Genomic DNA, 19,598 nt, shown 5'->3' with positions numbered 1-19,598 from the left:
CTCTTTCCAGGAGTGTGGAGAGTTTGTGGAACAGGTCTCCCTGCTGTGATAAGGAGTCCTGGTCAGGGAGATATGGAGAGTGGGCTTCTAGGAGATTCGGGGAGGTAGGCCCTAGAGGAGTCAGGGCACTGTCTGCCGCATGGTGGCCCAGGAGAGACTCTGTGGAGGCTGGGGAAGGCGTTTGGAGAAGGTGTTGGCCTCCCTGGGCGACCTGGGAGTATGAGAGAGTAGCCGGGGCGATCACTTGCCTGTGTTCTGGCTTCTTTTCTCCGGAGGCCGCGTGTGACTGTGTGACAGATTGTCCGGCGGCCATCTTGGTACACCCGTTCGCTCCGGCCCTGTGGAAGTCCGGTCCCAGGTCTCGTCTGGCGGCGGGGCCCGGCATCTAGGAACGGTCTCGCTATGTTCCCCTGTGCAGAGAAGGTGGAATCCGGTCAATTCGAGTGGTGTAGCGGCGCTTAGGGCTATCGCGGGGTAGAGGTGATGCGGAGCACCTAGCTTAAGCAGCCATTACGGCGCGCCCGCGCATGCGCACTCTCCAACCCAAAACTTTCTTTAACCAATTACAGACCGGACCATTTTGCTGCTCAAAGACCAGACCACTTTTTGCGATTCGGCTCCCAAACAAAATTGACGTCCTTTTTTTCCCCACAAATAGAGCTTTCTTTTGGTGGTATTTGATAACCCCTGCAGTTTTTATTTTTTGCGCTATAAACAAAAATAGAGCGACAATTTTTGAAGAAAAAAGCATTATTTTTTACTTTTTGTTATAATAAATATCCCCAAAAATATATAAAAAAAACTTTTTTTTCCCTCAGTTTAGGCCGATACATATTCTTCTACATATTTTTGGTAAAAAAAATCGCAATAAGCGACTATTGATTGGTTTGCGCAAAAGTTATAGCGTTTACAAAATAAGGATAGTTTTATTGCATTTTTATTAATCATTTTTTATTATTTTTTTTTACTAGTAATGGCGGCCATTGTCATTTATACAGCAATCACTTCTATATAAATACAGTGATTCCTGTGTAAATAACACTGGTAGTGAAGGGGTTAACCAGTGGGTGGCAGTGTAGGGGTTAAGTGTTCCTAGGGCTGTGTTACTAACTGTGGGGGGCTGGGCTTTCATTTAGTGAACACTGATCTCTGCTCCAATCACATGGAGCAGAGCTCAATGTCACTAGTTGCTAGGCAGAATGGGGAAATGCTGTTTACAACGGCATTTCCTCCATTCAGCCGCCCCGTGAGACGACCGCGGGTATGCCCACGGCGAACGAGTCCACGGGACCCGCGACTGGACTCATGGGGGGTCCCGACCAGCATTGAAGATTGGACGTACCTGTACGCCAATATGCCTGCCCGTGCCATTCTGCCGACATACATCGGTGTATGCTGGTCGGGAACCAGTTAAAAAAGATAATTTTTTCAGGAGCAGTGATTTTGATGATGCTGATGCTGTGAAACGATAAAAATGAAAAATTCCTTTAAATATAGTGCCTGGGGGGTCCCCTTAGTCTGGGGGGTCCTTTTAGCACCCCAGCATGCCCTCAACATAGGGGGTGCTTTGGAGAGGGTGGCTCTGCTCCCCCCCAAAGCACCTTGCCCCCATGTTCATGACGACTAAGGGCCTCTACCCTGGTTTGTGGGGGGTCTGGAGGCAGGGGCCCCCAGATCCCTTCCCTCCCCATGTGAATGAGTACCCCTACCCATTCACCAAAAAAGTGTAAAAATAAAAACAGGCGGCAGTTTTTGACAATTCCTTTATTTAAAAAAATAACAATGTCCCCCGATGTTGATCTATCGTCGATCATGGCGAAAAAAAAATTCTCCGCCCTCAACTAAGGCAACCTGCCAAATGCCTGGCTTGCCATTTGAAAGTTCTTATATAGGTAATATGTCTGGGGGGGTCAACTTTATTTTGGTGGTATTTATTCACAAATCGTTTTATTTTTTATTTTTTGCGATATAAGCGAAAAAAAGAGCAGAAATTTTGAAAAAAAAATTTCTACTTTCAGTTTTTAAAGAAATCCAATAAAATCTAATTTTTTCATAAATGTAAGCCAAAATGTATTCTGCTACATGTCTTAAGTAAAAAAAAATCCTGTTAAGTGTATAATAATTGGTTTGTGTGCAGGTGATCATTGGGACATATGATTTTACTGTTACATATGTGTGGGACAGATGTTTTTACTGTGTGGAGACATGTGTGTGGGTACAATGTTTTGGGGACTTTGTGTGGGGACACTGAGCCGGTGATCAGTGTGTAAAAAGCTGTAAAAAAACAGCTCATACTCACTGATCACCGGCTGGCTGCAGTGATCCGCTCTCCTCTCCTCACTGACAACTTCTGTGTGAGGAGAAGAGAGCCGATCACCTAGCAACCAGCTCTCTATTTACATCATGTGATTGGACACAGCCATCATGAGATCAGGAGGGCCAATCACATAGCCCTCCTGCCGATCGGAGATGCGATGTGTCCGGGTGACAAAGCGCATCAGGATCACACCGCTGCACGGGCATATGTGCGCAATCCCCCTTCTTCTGAAGGCCGTTCCTGAACGGCCACTGAGAAGGAGGAAGCGCCCACCTGGCCATATATGTGCAGTGGCCGGGTGGGAGGTTGTTTTGTTACTCTCAATTGCAAAAAATCCTCCATTACTGTACATAGATCCTCAGTGTATTATAGAAAGTTAAGGTATTACAAGTTGTTGTAAAAATGGAAAATTTCTATCAAAATACTTACCGTAATTTTCCTTTCCTAATGGACTCCATGGCAGAAACGTGTGGGACACTACTCCCATAAATCTTTTCTCCCTGCCCATGGCCGTGTTCGGTAACTAGCCTACTCCAACCATTTTGGGAGGGAACTCCTGCTGCCATGGAGTCCATCAGGAAAGGAAAATTACGGTAAGTATTTTGATAGAAATTTTCCTGACAGACTCCATGGCAGCAACGTGTGGGAAATAACTCGCCAAACACACTCGGGTGGGCAAAAATGCTGAACAAAAATTTATTTAACACTGTCAACCGACAGCGCCTTTAAACCAAAATCAATGGAAGATAAACTGGCAGGTTCAACACAATAATGAGCCATGAATGTATGAATGGATGACCAAGAAGCAGCTTTGCAGATAACCTCAGGAGCCACATGACGTGAAGCTGCCCAAGAAGTAGAGAGACTTCTCGTGAAATGTGCTGTAACCGCCTCAGGAGGAGCCAAGCCCTTCTCTTTATAAGCCCACTGGATCGCCTGAACCACCCACGTGGAGATGGATCTAACCGAAGCCTTAAGGCCTTTGCTTTTACCGTGGAAAAGAACAAAAAGATAATCCGATTGCCGGAAAGAAGCAGTCGCCTCCAAGTATCGTTTCAGAATAACTCCCATGTCGAGAGGATGAAGATCCTGCCTCCCAGCAGAATTAAAGGTAGGAAGAGTAATATCCTGATTTTCGTGGAAGACTGAGGTAACCTTTGGATTCGACCCCAGAATTGGCACTAGGACCACTCTGTCAGGGAAAAATGTGAGGAAAGGTTCCTTTGACCCTAAAGACTGTATCTCAGAGACTCTCTTTGCCGAAGATATGGCTACCAAAAAAGATGTCATTAGGGACAATTCTTTGATTGAAAGTGGTCTGTCCAGTTGTGAGAAGAAGTCAAGAACCAGCGGGAAATCCCACTTGGGGAATTTAGGTTTCCTCTGTAGTCTAAGTCTAATTGCTCCTTTAAAGAATTGCTGAACCAAGGGATGTTTAGCCCAAGAAACTCCAGAAAAGGCCGAAATTGCCGAGACTTGTACACGAAGAGCGCTGACAGATAGGGAAATGTCTAATCCAGATTGTAAGAAACCCAAAACATCCTGAACCGTCAGATTACCGTCAGAGTAAGACCTGGAGGACATGTGTCTTGTGAATCTAGACCAAATCCTCTCATACACCTGATTGGTTCTTTTCCTCCTTGCATTAATGAGAGTAGGAATGACCTCCTTGGGGCAACCCAGAGCCTCTAACCTTCCCCTCTCAAAAACCAGACCCTCAGACATAGATGGGCCGGACAGGTATGTAGCTTTGAGCCCTGGGATAGAAGATCGAGAGAGAGGTAAGGGAATCGTATCTCTGACACTGAGGAGCATTAGTAGTGGAAACCATGGCCTGTTGGGCCAATAAGGTATTACAGCTATCACTTCTACTGCTTCTGATCTGAGTCTCCACAGGAACTGTAGAATAATAGGAGTTGGAGGAAAGGTGTAAGCTCTGTTGAACCACCATCGATCCGTCAGTGCATCCACTCCGTAAGCCTAAGGATCCCGAAACCTGGAATAATACCTTGCCAGTTTCTTGTTGCAAGGGGAGGCAAACAGGTTGACCTCTGGGGAGAACCACAATGTTAGAATCCAACTGAAAACTTCCTCGTGAAGGGACCATTCGTTGTCCAGACTGACTCGAGACAGGAAGTCCGCCTGAACGTTCTGCGTCCCTGGAACATAAGTTGCTGTAATGCTGACCAGGTTCTTGTGAGCCCAAGACATGATTGGCTCTACCTCCTGAAGTAGGGACAGACTCCGAGTACCTCCTTGTCTCCTTATATATGCCAATGCCGTTGTGTTGTCTAGACTGAGTAGAACCGAGGTTCCTGAGTAGGGATGAGCCGAACAATCCCCGGTTCGGTTCGCACTAGAACTTTCGAACGGACCCCAAATTCGTACGAACGTTAGAACCCCATTGAAGTCTATGGGACTCGAAAGTTCGAAATTAAAAGTGCTAATTTTACTTGCTAATATGCAAGATACTGTCCTAAAAAGGGTTTGGGGACCTGGCTCCTGCCCCAGGGGACATGGGTCAATGCCTAAAATGTTTTTAAAAATGGCAGTTTTGGCGGGAGCACTGAATTTAATGCCGATTAAAGTGAAAAAAAGTGAAATATTCCTTTAAATATCATGCCTGGGGGGGGTGTCTATAGTATGCCTGTGAAGTGCCACATGTTTCCCGTGTTTAGAACAGTCCCTGCACAAAATGACATTTAGCGGCAATAACGTCATTTAAAACTGCTTGCGGTTTTAATGTTATATCTGGTTCCTGCAATATGGTTGAAAATAATTGAGAAAAATGGCATGGATAGCCCTCCCTGCCCATTACCAGCCCCTTTGGGTCTTGTACGGATATTAAGGGGAACCCCGTACCCATATTAAAAAAAGGAAATACGTGTGGACCCCAGGCCCTATATACTCAGAACAGCAGTATACAGGCGGTGCAAACAAGGCAGGGACTGTGTAGATTTGTTGTGTTAAGTTGAATCTGTTTGTAATTTTCAACTGGTACATTTTTAAAGTGTAGCTCCAGTCAAAAAATCTATTTTTAAGCTTTTTGGAAAACATAGGGAAGGGTTTTCACCCCTGTATAATTTGTTTTGCCGTCCGTCTTTTTTCATCTCACTTGCTGTTGTCTCCTTCCGTTTGCAAGTAGGAGATGTTTGTAAGTTGGATGTTTGAAAGTAGGGGCCTGCCCTATATGCTCTGCAGAAATGGCGGAACAAGGTGTTGGTTTTGCCACAACATTGTAAGCCCTCAAAGTGACTCCAGCAGGGCGCTGGAGCACCCTGCTGTGAACGATTATATCAAGAATTGTAATTACATGCGCTTGTTGAACAGTGGTAGAAAAATTGACCTTTGGTGGTTGGGGTGCTGGTGCCACAACACTATAAGTCCTCACAGTTACTCTGGGTGGGCACAGGAACGGGCCCTCCTGTGAAATATTATATCAAGAATTGTAATTACATGCCCCTGTTAAACAGGGGCTGAAAAATTGGGCCTTAGGCACTGGTGCTGGTGCCACGACACTGCAACCTTTCCCATATACTCTAGTTGTAGTGCAGGAATGAGCCCTGCTGCAAAGCATTGCATCAAAAATTGTAATTAAACGCCCCTGTTAAACAGGGGCAGAAAAATTGGGCCTTAGGCACTGGTGCTGGTGCCACCACACTGCAACCTTTCCCATATACTCTAGTTGTAGTGCAGGAATGAGCCCTGCTGCAAAGCATTGCATCAAAAATTGTAATTAAGGCCCCTGTTAAACAGGGGCAGAAAAATTGGGCTGGTGGCATCACCCAGAACCAAAAATATTCTTCCAATATATCAGCGGAGGAGGAAGAGGATAGACAATCAACATAACAGGACAGTCACTCAGCATCAGCATAGGTAGTCTTGAAGGGATCTGATATTTAAAAAAAAATATTCGGTTACATCAGCTTCAGGTACTTGGTAGCTGTGGGTGATCCAAGACTGATTCATCTTGATGAAGGTCAGTCGATCAACTGATTCGGTGGACAGGCGCACCCTGTGATCGGTAACAAAGCCACCAGCAGCACTGAAGGTGCGTTCTGAAAGAACGCTGGATGCAGGACAGGCCAGTAGCTCAATTGCATACCGTGCAAGCTCTGGCCAGTGATCCATCCTCAAGACCCAGTAAGCCAGAGGATTTTCGTTGGGAAAGGTGTCCAAGTCTGACCTTGCCCCTAGGTATTCCTGCACCATGTAAATCAGACGCTGCGGATGGTTGCTGGAACCGATCATACCTTGGGGCTGCGGACTAAAAAATTGTCTGAAAGCATCGGTCAGATGGCCACCTTCTCCACCGCTCTTTCTGACCGATGCCTCAGCAACAGGTTGTCCAGGACCAGGAGTTTGTAACCTCCCAGTCTCTGGGAACGCGTTGCACAGACCTTTCTGCAAGGCCTCCCGGAGATGTCTCATCCTCTGCTCCCTCTGCGACGGCAAGATAAGGTCGGCAACCTTACCCTTGTACCGTGGATCAAGGAGAGTGGCCAGCCAGTAATGATCCGAAGAATACGAGGATCCTTCCACAGGCTTTTCAGGATCACTGAGGCCATGCAGTGTAGGTTAGCTGAGGCATTCGGTCCGGAGTCCTCTGGGTCACTAAGGACAACATGATCCGCAGCTACCTCCTCCCAGCCACGTACAAGTCCACAGGTTTCTTGGGACTGTAAATAATCCCTACAAGACTGCTGCTGCTGAGTGCCAGCCTCCACCTCCATGCTGACACAATCATCCTCCTCCTCATCCTCCTCCTCCTCATCCTCTTCCTGTGTGATGGGTGGCACAGCAGGAACACTGTCTGGATAAAGGGGGCCTTGAGAAGCAAGGAAGTCCTCCTCTTCCTGCCTCTGTTCTGCCTCAAGTGCCCTGTCCATTATTCCACGCAGCGTATGCTCCAAGAGGTGGACAAGAGGTACAGTGTCACTGATGCATGCACTGTCACTGCTCACCATCCTTGTGGCCTCCTCAAACAGTGACAGGACAGTGCATGCATCCCTGATCATGCCCCACTGGCGTGGTGAGAAAAAACCGAGCTCCCCTGACCCTGTCCTGGTGCCGTAGTCGCACAGGTACTCATTGATGGCCCTCTGCTGCCTGTGCAGCCGCTGCAGCATGGCCAACGTTGAGTTCCACCTGGTGGGCATGTCACATATAAGGCGGTTCTTGGGCAGGTTCAACTCCTTTTGGAGCTCAGCCAGCCGAGCACAGGCATTAAATGATCGGCGGAAATGCACACAGACTTTCCTGGCCTGCTTCAGGACATGCTGTAAGCCCAGGTACCTGCCCAAGAACCGCTGCACCACCAGGTTAAGGACGTGAGCCACACAGGGCACTTGGGTCAGTTGTCCCTGTCGGAGGGCGGAGAGGAGGTTGGTGCCATTGTCGCAAACCACCATTCCTGACTTAAGCTGGCGTGGCGTCAACTACCTCTCGGCCTGCCCCTGCAGAGCTGACAAAACATCTTCCCCAGTGTGGCTCCTGTCCCCCAAACAAACCAGCGCAAGCACAGCATGGCATCGTTTTGCCTACGTACTTGCATAGCCCCTGGAACGCCTACGGAGCACCGCTGATTCTGAGGACAGAGCACTGGAAGGGGCCATGGAGGAAGAAGAAGAGGAGGGGGTGGAGGAGAGAGGTGTGTCACAACCAATAGTAGCATTTTGGAGGCATGGTGGCGGAACAACCTCCAACACTACTGCACCTTGTCCTGCATCCTTCCCAGCTGCCAGAAGAGTGACCCAATGGGCAGTGAAAGACAGGTAACGTCCCTGTCCATGCCTGCTGGACCATGAGTCAGCGGTAATATGCACCTTACCGCTGACCGCCCTGTCCAGCGAGGCAAGGACATTGCCTTCCACATGCCGGTAGAGAGCCGGAATCGCCTTCTGTGAGAAAAAGTGGCGTTTGGGGACCTGCCACTGAGTAACTTCACATTGTACAAACTCACGGAAGGGGGCCGAGTCTACCAACTGAAAAGGCAGCAGTTGAAGTGCTAGCAATTTAGCCAAGCTAGCATTCAACCGCTGGGCATGTGGATAGCTGGGAGTGAACTTCTTTTGCCGGTCCAGCAGCTGGGGCAGGGACATTTGCCTGCTATAATCGGACGTGGGTGTACTGCTAGCAGAGTGCCCGGAAACACTTGGCTGTGACACACCTAATTCTACACCTTCATTCCTCTCAGAGCAGGTTTAAGAGAGGACTGAAGGTGTAGAAGGTGTAGATTCTAGATAGTGGACCTCATCCTCTTTAAAGGGATATAACTTTAAGACTTTTGAAAGCATACTATTCTTTTTCTCAACTTTACTCCATTCATCCATAATGACCTCACCAAGTTCAGACAGGAATGGAAAGTTGAGACACTCCCTTTTAAGTTGCTTAAAATACTTCCTATGTTTGGAAGGATTAGCCACCTCATCTTCCCAGTTCAAAGCCTCTCTGATAGCCTTCACCAAGGGGGAGAGTAAGGCAAAGTCAAACCCCACACAGGGACTATCTTCCTCAGATTCACTGTCTGATGCAGCAGCTGAAGGGTGGCTTGTTATAGTGGACTCCCAGATCTCCTGAACATGCGACTCCCTCACTGGTGACTGATGTGACTCTGACTGAGGCACAGGGACCTGACTGGCCCCGATCCCTTTGAGGGATTCATTCACCACCTTTTCCACAAGGGATCTTAGTTGCTGGTCCATACCCCCTCTCTCACTAGAGGCTTTGGAAAAGCAGAGGTCACACAGGGATTTCCCAGTAGGAACTTGCGACCTGCATCCCCAGCAGGTACTGATAACTGAATGGCTGGAATGAGCCCTGGAGGAGCGAGATCGATCCTCGCTACGGCGCCCAGATCTTGAGGGTGAGCCGTAATGTTTAGATTTAGAATATGAATGCCGGTGTAAGACTTAGAAGAATCGCTTCCTCTGTGCGTTGAGCTGCGTTGCTGTTCTGATCTAGATGGGCTAAGACAGAGATAGAAGAGACATACAGATAAGAAAACATAACAGACTGACTAGTACCGGACCCCCCCCCCCCACTTTCCCCCCAGACAGTACCTATTATGAGAGAGCTGGCCACATACAGGCAGAGGAGAGTCCATAGTCTCTAGGGGTTTCCATAATTGCTTCAAAGATATATAAGTAAGGCTGAGAGCAGCATACACACATGCGCGAACCAAGCCTCGTTCCTGTGCCGCACTCGCGCATGCGCAAAACGATCGTACGATCGAAAAAACAGGAAGTAAGCGGTGGCTGGAATGCAGGATAACCCAGCCGCCATGCCTGTAACTACATACATAGACACAGAAGAAACGTACGGAAAGGAAGGTAATAAGCAAGGAACAAACACAAACTGCTTCCATGAAAAAGAGGAACAATCTTACTTCTCCCACACGATCGTCTCCAGGCCGAAGGTAAGGAAAACGCACCGGACTTCTCAGGGCAAAATAGGTCACCTGCTATTTAGCTGGGCTATCCGACCAAATGCGCAGCCTGCCTGCCAATGGCTAGGTTCCTGGCTTCCTCCAGCACTTATATCCAATGCCCACTCCATACCCCGCTAGTAGCTAGGGCTTAGCGGAGTCATGCGACAATTTCATCCACAGTCACTATTCGGCCAAACCAACAATGGAACCGTGTGGGAGCAATCTTCAGGTAGAAAGACTGTAATGGGTCCTACGGAGGAGGACAAAAAAAGAACATGGCCATGGGCAGGGAGCAAAGATTTATGTGAGTAGTGTCCTATAGGGTAGTGGAGGCGGGACTTAACCCACACGTTGCTGCCATGGAGTCTGTCAGGAAACTTAAATGTAAACTATATATATTTTTTTTTCTTAAAGTTGCAGCTGGCAGTATTGGTAAGAGTCATATTTCAAATTTCCTACACAGAACTTTGCGCTCCTGGAAATAAATAAACACTCAAATCACATACAGCTGCTGCTTTACATAAGTAGCTGCTGCTTTGTTTCAGGAGTTGGACACCGCTGCAATTGATGTTCTAGCCAATGGAATTATGTTAATGTCTAATGTAAAGAAAAAAAGGTGTTAACTTCCTGTGTACTTCCTGGTTTTTGTGGAGAGTAGTGTGGTGGAATTCACACATATCTGAACCAACAATGCGATTCCAGAATGATTTACATTGATGTCTATGGAGTCTAAATTCTCAACACAACCCTGTAAACTCACACAAGACCCTTTTTATTATCGCATTCGTACAGGAATCGCAACGCATAGATATGAATGACCATCATTGAAAACAATGTCTTTTTGGATGACCTGCGAATCTAGTTTTTTTTTTTTTTTAACGCATCGCATTCGTTATCAACTCACACAAGTGTGAACCGTTTACTGCACAGTCGCACTTTGACTTTATACTAGTCATAAAACATTATTAGTAGTACTTTATATTATGTTTATTTAGCACTTTTATATTTTGTGGCATTTATTGGTCATTTCTGAGTGTTTTTTACAGTATATAGCACAGATATATAATTGTTATAATTTACAATGCCATCATGCCTCTGCCTCTAGGAGTCATGCCTGTGATTTTTAGGGTCTTGCAATGTCTCATGGGACTTGTAGTTTCTAAACAGCTGGAGGGCCGAGGTTGCCTACCCCTGTCCTACACCATAGTGGTCATCCTATTGGTAAATGTCAATGGTCATTGTTCTGGGGCACATCCATACAGTCCTCTTCCAGAACATTTTTTTTATTTGCGCCCCTACTTCAGTGAAATCTATATTTAAAGCCCATGTGAAGCAACAAGACAATAGTAGTCCCGTATTTTGTTACCCAGAATTGTACAAAAACACAAGAGAGAGAATAAACCCCTCACCCTCCATTACTGTACATAGATCCTCAGTGTATTATAGAAAGTTAATGTAATACAAGCTGTTGTAAAATTTACATGTAAACTATATATATATATTTTTTTTTATTATTATTATTATTTATTTATTTATTTATTTTTTTTTATTTTTTTTGAAGCAACACCTCACCTATCAGGTAAGAGTCATATTTCAAATCTCCTACACAGAACTTTGCTCTCCTGGAAGTAAATAAACACTCAAATCACATACAATTCTACAGTAAGTAGCTGCTGCTTTGTTTAAACCAATGTAATACTTATTTCAGAGTAAAAATATCTAAAACACTCCAGCAGTACTTAACCTAATATAGAAGTTGAAAGGAGGTAGAAGCTTCTCTTGTTGGCTGTGATTTGACTTTCTGTTGGAACATTAAATTACGGATTGTTTTGGATCATTTTGGTGGTGTGCAGCTTTTTCTTCTTTTTCCAGGTTTTCTTCTAAGATTGCCCTATATTTGGCTTCATCTATCTTCCCATCAACTCTGACCAGCTTCCCTGTCCTTTCTGAAGAAAAGCGTCCCCACAACATGACGCTGCCACCACCATGGTGGGGATGAGTTCAGGGTGATGTGCAGTGTTAGTTTACTGCCACACAAAACGTTTTGCTTTTAGACCGAAAAGTCAAATTTAACCAGAGCACCTTCTTCCACATGGAACAGAGAATCTTCGGATCAGCTTCGGATCAGGTAGGTTGACGCGTTTCACACTATGGAAGTGCTTTGTGGTTTTGACAAAGCACTTCCATAGTGTGAAATGCGTCTACCTACATTTCCCCTGCCTGTACTCATCCAGTGCTTTTAATATTTATGCTTCAATAAAGACTTTCTACTTTACTTTATGTGTGGGGGGTACAGCCGATCCGAAGATTCTCTGTTCCATATTTTCTGCTGCAGTGGCAGGGCGTGCACCCCACCTCACAGAAGCAACATTGGAGTGTTACTGATTGTATCACCTGTGAGCAGCGGCCTTTTTTTCTCTACCTTCTATCACGTGTTTATTGTGTTTCCCACATGACTTCTCGCAAACTGCAAACGGGACTTCTTTTGGCTTTCTTTGAATAATGGCTTTCTTCTTGTCACTGTAGATTTGGTAAAGTCGATCGGAATTTCCGATCAAAACTTTTTCCGACCGAAAAATTGAGAACATGCTCTCAATCTTTTGCTGGCAGGAATTCGGCCAGCAAAAGTCCGATGGAGCATACACACGGTCGCATTTTCCGACCAAAAGCTCTCATCAGTCTTTTGCTGGCCGAATTTCCGATCGTGTGTACGGGGCACAAGTCTTCTGTAAACCAGAAGTGATGCCATGACATCGCTTCCAGGTCACTGGATCCGAGACCAGATCAAAGCTGATTCCGACTTCATTCGGGTCTCAGGCTGGCCGGCGGATGTGATGGCTGGTCGGTTGCGCCTCCTGGTGGGAGGGGAGAGCCCGGGCGAGCCATGGAAGGCCGAGGAAAGGGGGAGAGTCGCCTCCCTGCTGCTTGAGATAACAGCCGAGCGGCTTCTTAGCCTCATCGGCTGTTATCCCAAGAAATCTGACTGGGGTTAAAATTTCTGCTGGCCAGGTGCGTGTAAATTCCTCACATGCACTGATGGGCCGGACATTTAGCGGCAACGGGCCGGGTGCGGCCCACAGGCCGTAGGATGCCGACCACTGCTGTAGATCCTCAGTGTATTACAGAAAGGTACGGGAATACAAGGTGTTGTAATATTGTAAAAGTTACATTGAAACTTTAATTCTTAATTTCTTTATTTGTTTTTTAGGAATAGCAAACTTCATACTTGGTAAGAATATTATATAGTTTAGAATCTCTACAAATTTGCTTGATAAATGTATAATGTATACAATATATTGGACGACCATCCAAATCCAAAAACCATTGGTATTAAAGTGATTGTAAAGTCTTTTTTTTTTTTTTTAAATAACAAGCATGTTTTACTTACCTCCTCTGTGCAGTTGGTTTTGCACATAGCAGCCCAGATCCTCCTTTTCTGGGGTCCCCTTTTGCTGCTCCTGCCCCTTCCCTCCTGTACAGTGCCCCCACAGCAAGTAGCTTGCTATCAGGGCACCCGAGCTGAGCTGCAGCTCCGTGTGTCTAATTAGACACACAGAGCTGCCGTACGGCCCTGCCTCCTCTATCCCCTGATTGGCTAACTGACTTTGATTGACCAGAGCCAATAGCACTGATGCTGCTGTGTCTCAGCCAATCACTTCGATCAGTGTGCCGTTACCAACGGCTCAGGCGCGCATGCACGGGAGTGACATCATCGCGGCTCTGACCAATCACAGTGCGGGAGCCACGATATCTGGAAATAACCCCCGGGAGAGATGTCCCCGGCCGGAGGGGGGTATGAGGACAGCTGTGGGTGCTTCGATGTGAGGTAAGTAACTATGCATACTAGCTTATTATACCTTTGTCTTGCAGGGTGTTTTTCTTTCTTTTTTTTTTTTGGATAGGGTTTACAACCACTTTAATATGGAAGTTGTCCCTTCCATTTTCCCCTTTAGTGGCTATATCTGCCATCTGATAAGGCTTTTTCCCCATTTCTGAATCACCCCAAAAGCCTGAAACATGCATCAATGAGAATCCCTGACTACTCACAAAATGACTCTTGTTGTCCCCCTTAAAGTGACCACAACCCAAACAGCTTTTATGATCTATGCACACTGTGCCCCTTTTGGACACCTTTTCTCCTTACAAGAGAAAGGCAGCTTACAAAAAAAACATGGTAAAAGCCATATTTTTATAAGTGTGTATATGTTCCCATGCGTTTATGAGCGTTTGGTGTTAAGGCATTCTGTTGGCCAGAATATTAATCTATTCTGACCATTAAAATGCATAAATGCGTGGCATCCCTGTCTTAGTCCATAGGGTTCAATATTGAGTTGGCCCACCCTTTGCAGGTATAACAACTTCAAGTGTGTCTATGGGAATGTTTGACCGTTCTTCCAGAAGCACATTTCTGAGGTCAGGCACTGATGTGGACAAGAAGGCCTGGCTCGCAGTCTCAAAATCATTCCAAAGGTGTTCTATCAGGTTGAGGTCAGGACTCTATGCAGGCCAGTCAAGTTCTTCACCCCAAACTTGCTCATCCTTGTCTTTATAGACCTTGCTTTGTGCGCTGGTGCACAGTCATGTTGAAACAGGAAGGGGCCATCCCCAAACTGTTCCCACAAAATTGGCAGCATGAGATTGTCCAAAATGTCTTGGTATGCTGATGCCTTGAGCGTTCCCAAGCCCAACCCCTGAAAAACAGCCCCACACCATAATACCCCTTCCACCAAATAATTCGGACCATGATTTGGTTCCAAATCCACTTACAACTACATTTCAAGGAGCGAGATGCCTGATTGACAGCGCTTGTGTTGTGGTCTATGCACTTTCCGGCCACAAGCACTAGATGTGGACACCTCCAGATCTAGGGTCCACTAAGGATTTAGAACATTTCCATATCTCCCAACTTTTTGAGATTGGAATGAGAAACACCTATCAGCAAATGTATGCAGGCATTGGACACGCCCCCTGCCACATCCCCTTAAAGGAGAATTGTACAAAAAAAACAAGATTTGTTAAACCCACAAGAGCTTTTTACCACTACTATTCCTTTATATTGGCTTTTGGAATTTACAAACGCAGAAATTTAGAAATCAGATGAAAGGTTTAGTGCTGGAAAACACTTTTTGATAGCTAAAAAGTTCATTTTATATATATCTATATAGATCAGACCAAAATGAGGGACAAATGAGGACGAATGAGGGACAGAGGGACATTGCCCCAAATCATGGACAATTGGGAGCGATGCATTTCACAGTATAATGAAGTTATGAAGAGGTGAAATGTCAGTGTGGGCTCAGACTGCAGAGATCGATCACATGTCATCACTCCTAGAAACAGGGACATGGGGGGGGTTTTTACGAAAGGTAAATCAACTTTGCACTGCAAGTGCACTTGGAAGTGCAGTCGCTCTAAATCTAAGGGGTAGATCTGAAATGAGGGGAAGCTCTGCTGATTTTATCATCCAATCATGTGCAAGCTAAAATGCTGTTTTTTTTATTTTCCTTGCATGTCCCCCTCAGATCTACAGTAACTTTACTTCTAAGTGCACTTGCAGTGCAAAGTGGATTTTCCTTTAGTAAATAACCCCCATGGAGTTGTGTCAGTAAAAAAAGTATCAGATTTGGGTTTTAAGCCACTTTCACACCTGAGCAATTTTCTGCTTGAAGCTTGTATCTCTAAGGCTAGGTTCACACTATTGCGATGCGGGAACGGCGCGAATCCGCGGCGTTTTCCCGCATCGCATACCTCCCGCCGGCAGTTCACACTGCCCTATGCGGACGGCTGGGGGTGTCAATGTTATGTTAATGACACCCCCAGATCCGTCGGCATATCGCAGTGCGATCTGCCGACTCGCACAGGAATCGGATCGCATGGTGTGAACCCCCATGCGATCCGATTCCATTGCGGACCCAAAAAAGGGTCCTGTGCGAGTTTGCTGCGGGACAGCTGCGAGTTCAGCCATACTATCTGTATGGCTGAACTCGCAGTGCTACGGAGATCGGATGTGATTTGCTGTGCGAATCACATCCGGATCTCCCCCCGCAGCAGTGTGAACCCAGCCTAAAACACTCAACAAGCCAAATCCCATTCATTTCAATAGCCCCTCATCACATCTGAGCGTCCTTTCACCTGAAGCAAAATGCCTGTCACTCAAAAAAGTACATGAGTTTATTTTTGGCAGATTACAGGCGTTTTTGGCACCATAGACTTCAATAGAAACACCTGATTTGAGTGTTCTACGAGCGTTTTGTCACATATTTTCTGCTCAAACAGCAACTCTCCACCCCTAATTTCCTTTCCCTCTCCTCCTAGTGCTTTTTATTGGCTAAACCAAAATGCCTGAAGCTGTAAAACGCTTGTAATACACTTCTAAAAACGCTCAAAACTCTCAAATAAAAACAGCAGTAAATGTGAATGCAGCCTTAATTGGAGGACCAAATATACTACATAAAATCTATTGGTTACTCCAGGATAATAAAACTGTCCAGTGTATATTCTTCAGAGACAATGGTCTCAAAGTATGATCTCCTACACCTACATCATAGTGGTCATCCTATTGGTAAATGTCAATGATCATGCCGCCCGCACCCCCACTGTGAAAGCAACTTTACTGTACATAGATCCTCAAGGTATTATAGAAAGGTAAGGTAATACAAGCTGTTGTAAAACTTACATGTAAACTATTTTTTTTTTTTTTTGCAGTATATGCAGAAGAGGCACCCCTAATAGGTAAGAGTCATATAGAAAAGAGCATCTATGCAAATCTGCTTAATAAATGTATACAGCATAATCAGTGTTGGACCTCCAATTCCAAATATTATTACTGACCACATAACATAGTTATAAGGCGGTGGAGTGGCTCTCCTGTGTCGGATCACCCTACCTATTATGCAATTGCAGCTGGTGCTCAATATTTTGGGGGGTGCAAATTAACGGCAATTCAACCCCCCCCACCCCCGTACGGGAGACAGACAGGAAGGCGGTGATTTCCCCTCCCCCCATGCAGGCTGAGACAGGAATGCAGTGATTCCCCCCCCCCCCCAATCACGGGCAATGGACAGGAATGTGGTGATCAACCCCCTCAGGAGATGGACGGGAATGCAGTGATCGTCTCACCCCACGGAAGACGGATGGGACAGCGGCAAACAGAGGCATAAGGCGACAGGGGGAAGAAAGAGCCGGTCCATTGCTTCTACTCCCAAACAGAAAGTGGGTCCTGAGACCCAATTGGCCAGGGAGTCCTAAGCCCTTGTACACACGGTCGGAGATTCCGACGGAATGTGTCCTATCGGACCGTTTTGTCGGATATTCTGACTGTGTGTGGTCTGCATCGGACTGTTTCCATCGGAATATCCGACGGACCAAGTTTTCCAACTTGTATAGAAGCAGAACAAAACTCTGGATAGCCGCACTCCGGGTTGAGTAAAAATTAAGTGCCTTTATTTCTTCAAATGCAAGTGCAAAACTCCATTGAACAACACATCACAGCAAAGGGGAACAAAAAAGATTTTTGAACAAGGTACTGATGCGTTTCACGCTACAAACAGCGCTTACTCATAGCTTGCCGGTAAAATTTTCCGACAAAATGCTCCGATCATGTGTAGCCTACTCCGACAGACAAAGTGCCACGCATGCTCAGATCAAATTCCTAGACTAAATCTATTGGCTACTAGCCTGAACGTAGTCCCGTCTAATGAAATAACGTCATCACGTTATGTACAATCGGATTTTCCAACAACTTAGTCTGACCGTGTGTATGCAACATCACTTCCGGACCTCTTCCGGAATTAATCCATCGGAATTACTCCGACGGATTTGGTAGTGTACAAGGGCTAAGACTCCCTGGCGAATCGGGTCTCAGGACCCACTTTCTGATTAGCCTGGAGGAGAATCAGGAAGACAATAGTGAATATTCATTTGCTATTGTCACTCAACTCTGTCCCCCGAGCCCACCCTTTTTTGAAGCCAATTAGAGCCTCAGGGTGCATGTAGAATAGGGGCCGGGCGCATGGATTAGGGGGTAGCGCCCCTGTGCCCCTTATGGACAGTCCCCACTGCTAGTATGTGATCTGGCACTTCTGGGTTAGGGGGCACCCCAGCTATGGGCAAGGAGGAAGACCAGACAAAGCTCTGTCCTGTCAGTGGGGATGTGGCAGTTGTTGTTTCTCTGCACACAGTACACACATAAACACTGGTTAGGCACACATTTAACCCTTTGATCACCCTAGATGTTAACCGTTTCCCAGTCAGTGTCACGGTACACTGACCGTGTATATTTTTAGCACTGATCACTGTATTGGGGCCCTTTCACACTGAACACAGTGGGTTGCAGTTGGATGCATTTTGAACTGCACTCCAGCTGCATAGACAGCCCAAAATCAGGTGAACCCTATGGACATAGTTCACATCATTGCAGTGCAGTGCAGCACAGTTAAAAAAAAAGTAGAGCATGCTGCCTTTTTTCACACCGCAAATGCGGTCTGAGGAGAATGTGTCATGGCTGACTGCAAGCATTTCTCAGCTAGCTCAGCATGATCTGTCCCAATAGCTGGGCCGGGAAATGGCCAGTTGTCATTAACTTTACAGTGGAGAAGCCCAGATAGTTATACCGCTAGATATGACTATCACATCATTTTATTATTTGCTGCTCCAGTGCCCCTGGGTACTAGAGATGGGCTGAACACACCAGATCTCCCAAACAGAAAAAAAAGTTCTGACCTGAATGGCGAACCGTATTAGTCTACGGGCCCCGAACTTGAAAATTCAAAGTTCCCATCTTGAAGGCTTATACAGTGGTGTGAAAAAGTGTTTGCCCCCTTCCTCATTTCCTGTTCCTTTGCATGTTTGTCACACTTATGTGTTTCGGAACATCAAACCAATTTAAACAATAGTCAAGGACAACACAAGTAAACACAAAATGCAATTTGTAAATTAAGGTGTTTATTATTAAAGGTGAAAAAAAATCCAAACCATCATGGCCCTGTGTGAAAAAGTGATTGCCCCCTAAACCTAATAACTGGTTGGGCCACCCTTAGCAGCAACAACTGCAACCAAGCGTTTGCGATAACGTGCAATGAGGATTTTACAGCGTCCTGGAGGAATTTTGGCCCACTCATCTTTGCAGAATTGTCCTAATTCAGTTACATTAGAGGGTTTTCGAGCATGAACGGCCTTTTTAAGGTCATACCACAACATCTCAATAGGATTCAGGTCAGGACTTTGGTTAGGCCACTCCAAAGTCTTCATTTTGTTTTTCTTCAGCCATTCGGTGGTGGACTTGCTGGTGTGTTTAGGATCATTGTCCTGCTGCAGAACCCAAGTTCGTTTCAGCTTGAGTACACGAACAAATGGTCGGACATTCTCCTTAAGGATCTCTTGGTAGACAGCAGAATTCATAGTTCCTTTTATCACGGCAAGTCTTCCAGGTCCTGAAGCAGCAAAACAGCCCCAGACCATCACACTACCACCACCATATTTTACTGTTGGTATAATGTTCTTTTTATGAAATGCAGTGTTCCTTCTACGCCAGATATACTTGGACACACACCTTCCAAAGAGTTCCACTTTTGTCTCATCAGTCCACAGAATGTTGTCCCAAAAGTCTTGGGGATCATCAAGATGTGTTGTGGAGAAATTGAGACGAGCTTTGATGTTCTTTTTGCTCAGCAGTGGTTTTCTCCTTGGAACTCTGCAATGCAGGCCATTTTTGCCCGATGGTGGAGGCATGAACGCTGACCTTAACTGAGGCAAATGAGGCCTGCAGTTCCTTGGACGTTGTTGTGGGGTCTCTGGTGACCTCTTGGATGAGTCGTCGCTGCGCTCTTGGGGTAATTTTGGGCGGCCGGCCAC

General features: G+C 46.0%; 1 protein-coding gene across 3 annotated transcripts in view; it reads left to right on the top strand.

Moving 5' to 3' along the window:
• The window catches only part of LOC143961241 (complement C3-like), a 649,911-nt gene that overhangs the window by 378,071 nt on the left and 252,242 nt on the right, over window positions 1–19,598 (top strand). For all 3 annotated transcript variants that reach the window (XM_077470478.1, XM_077470476.1, XM_077470477.1), the window contains 3 exons: window positions 11,308–11,325; window positions 12,955–12,975; window positions 16,452–16,478. In XM_077470478.1, coding sequence (XP_077326604.1) covers window positions 11,308–11,325; window positions 12,955–12,975; window positions 16,452–16,478 — 66 coding nt within the window. The remainder of the gene's footprint in view (window positions 1–11,307; window positions 11,326–12,954; window positions 12,976–16,451; window positions 16,479–19,598) is intronic.

Source organism: Lithobates pipiens, unplaced genomic scaffold, assembly GCF_037356315.1.
Source record: "Lithobates pipiens isolate NorthernLeopardFrog02 unplaced genomic scaffold, aLitPip1_a1.2 Scaffold_8, whole genome shotgun sequence".
NCBI lineage: Eukaryota > Metazoa > Chordata > Amphibia > Anura > Ranidae > Lithobates > Lithobates pipiens.
This window is presented reverse-complemented; position numbering and strand designations above follow the sequence as displayed.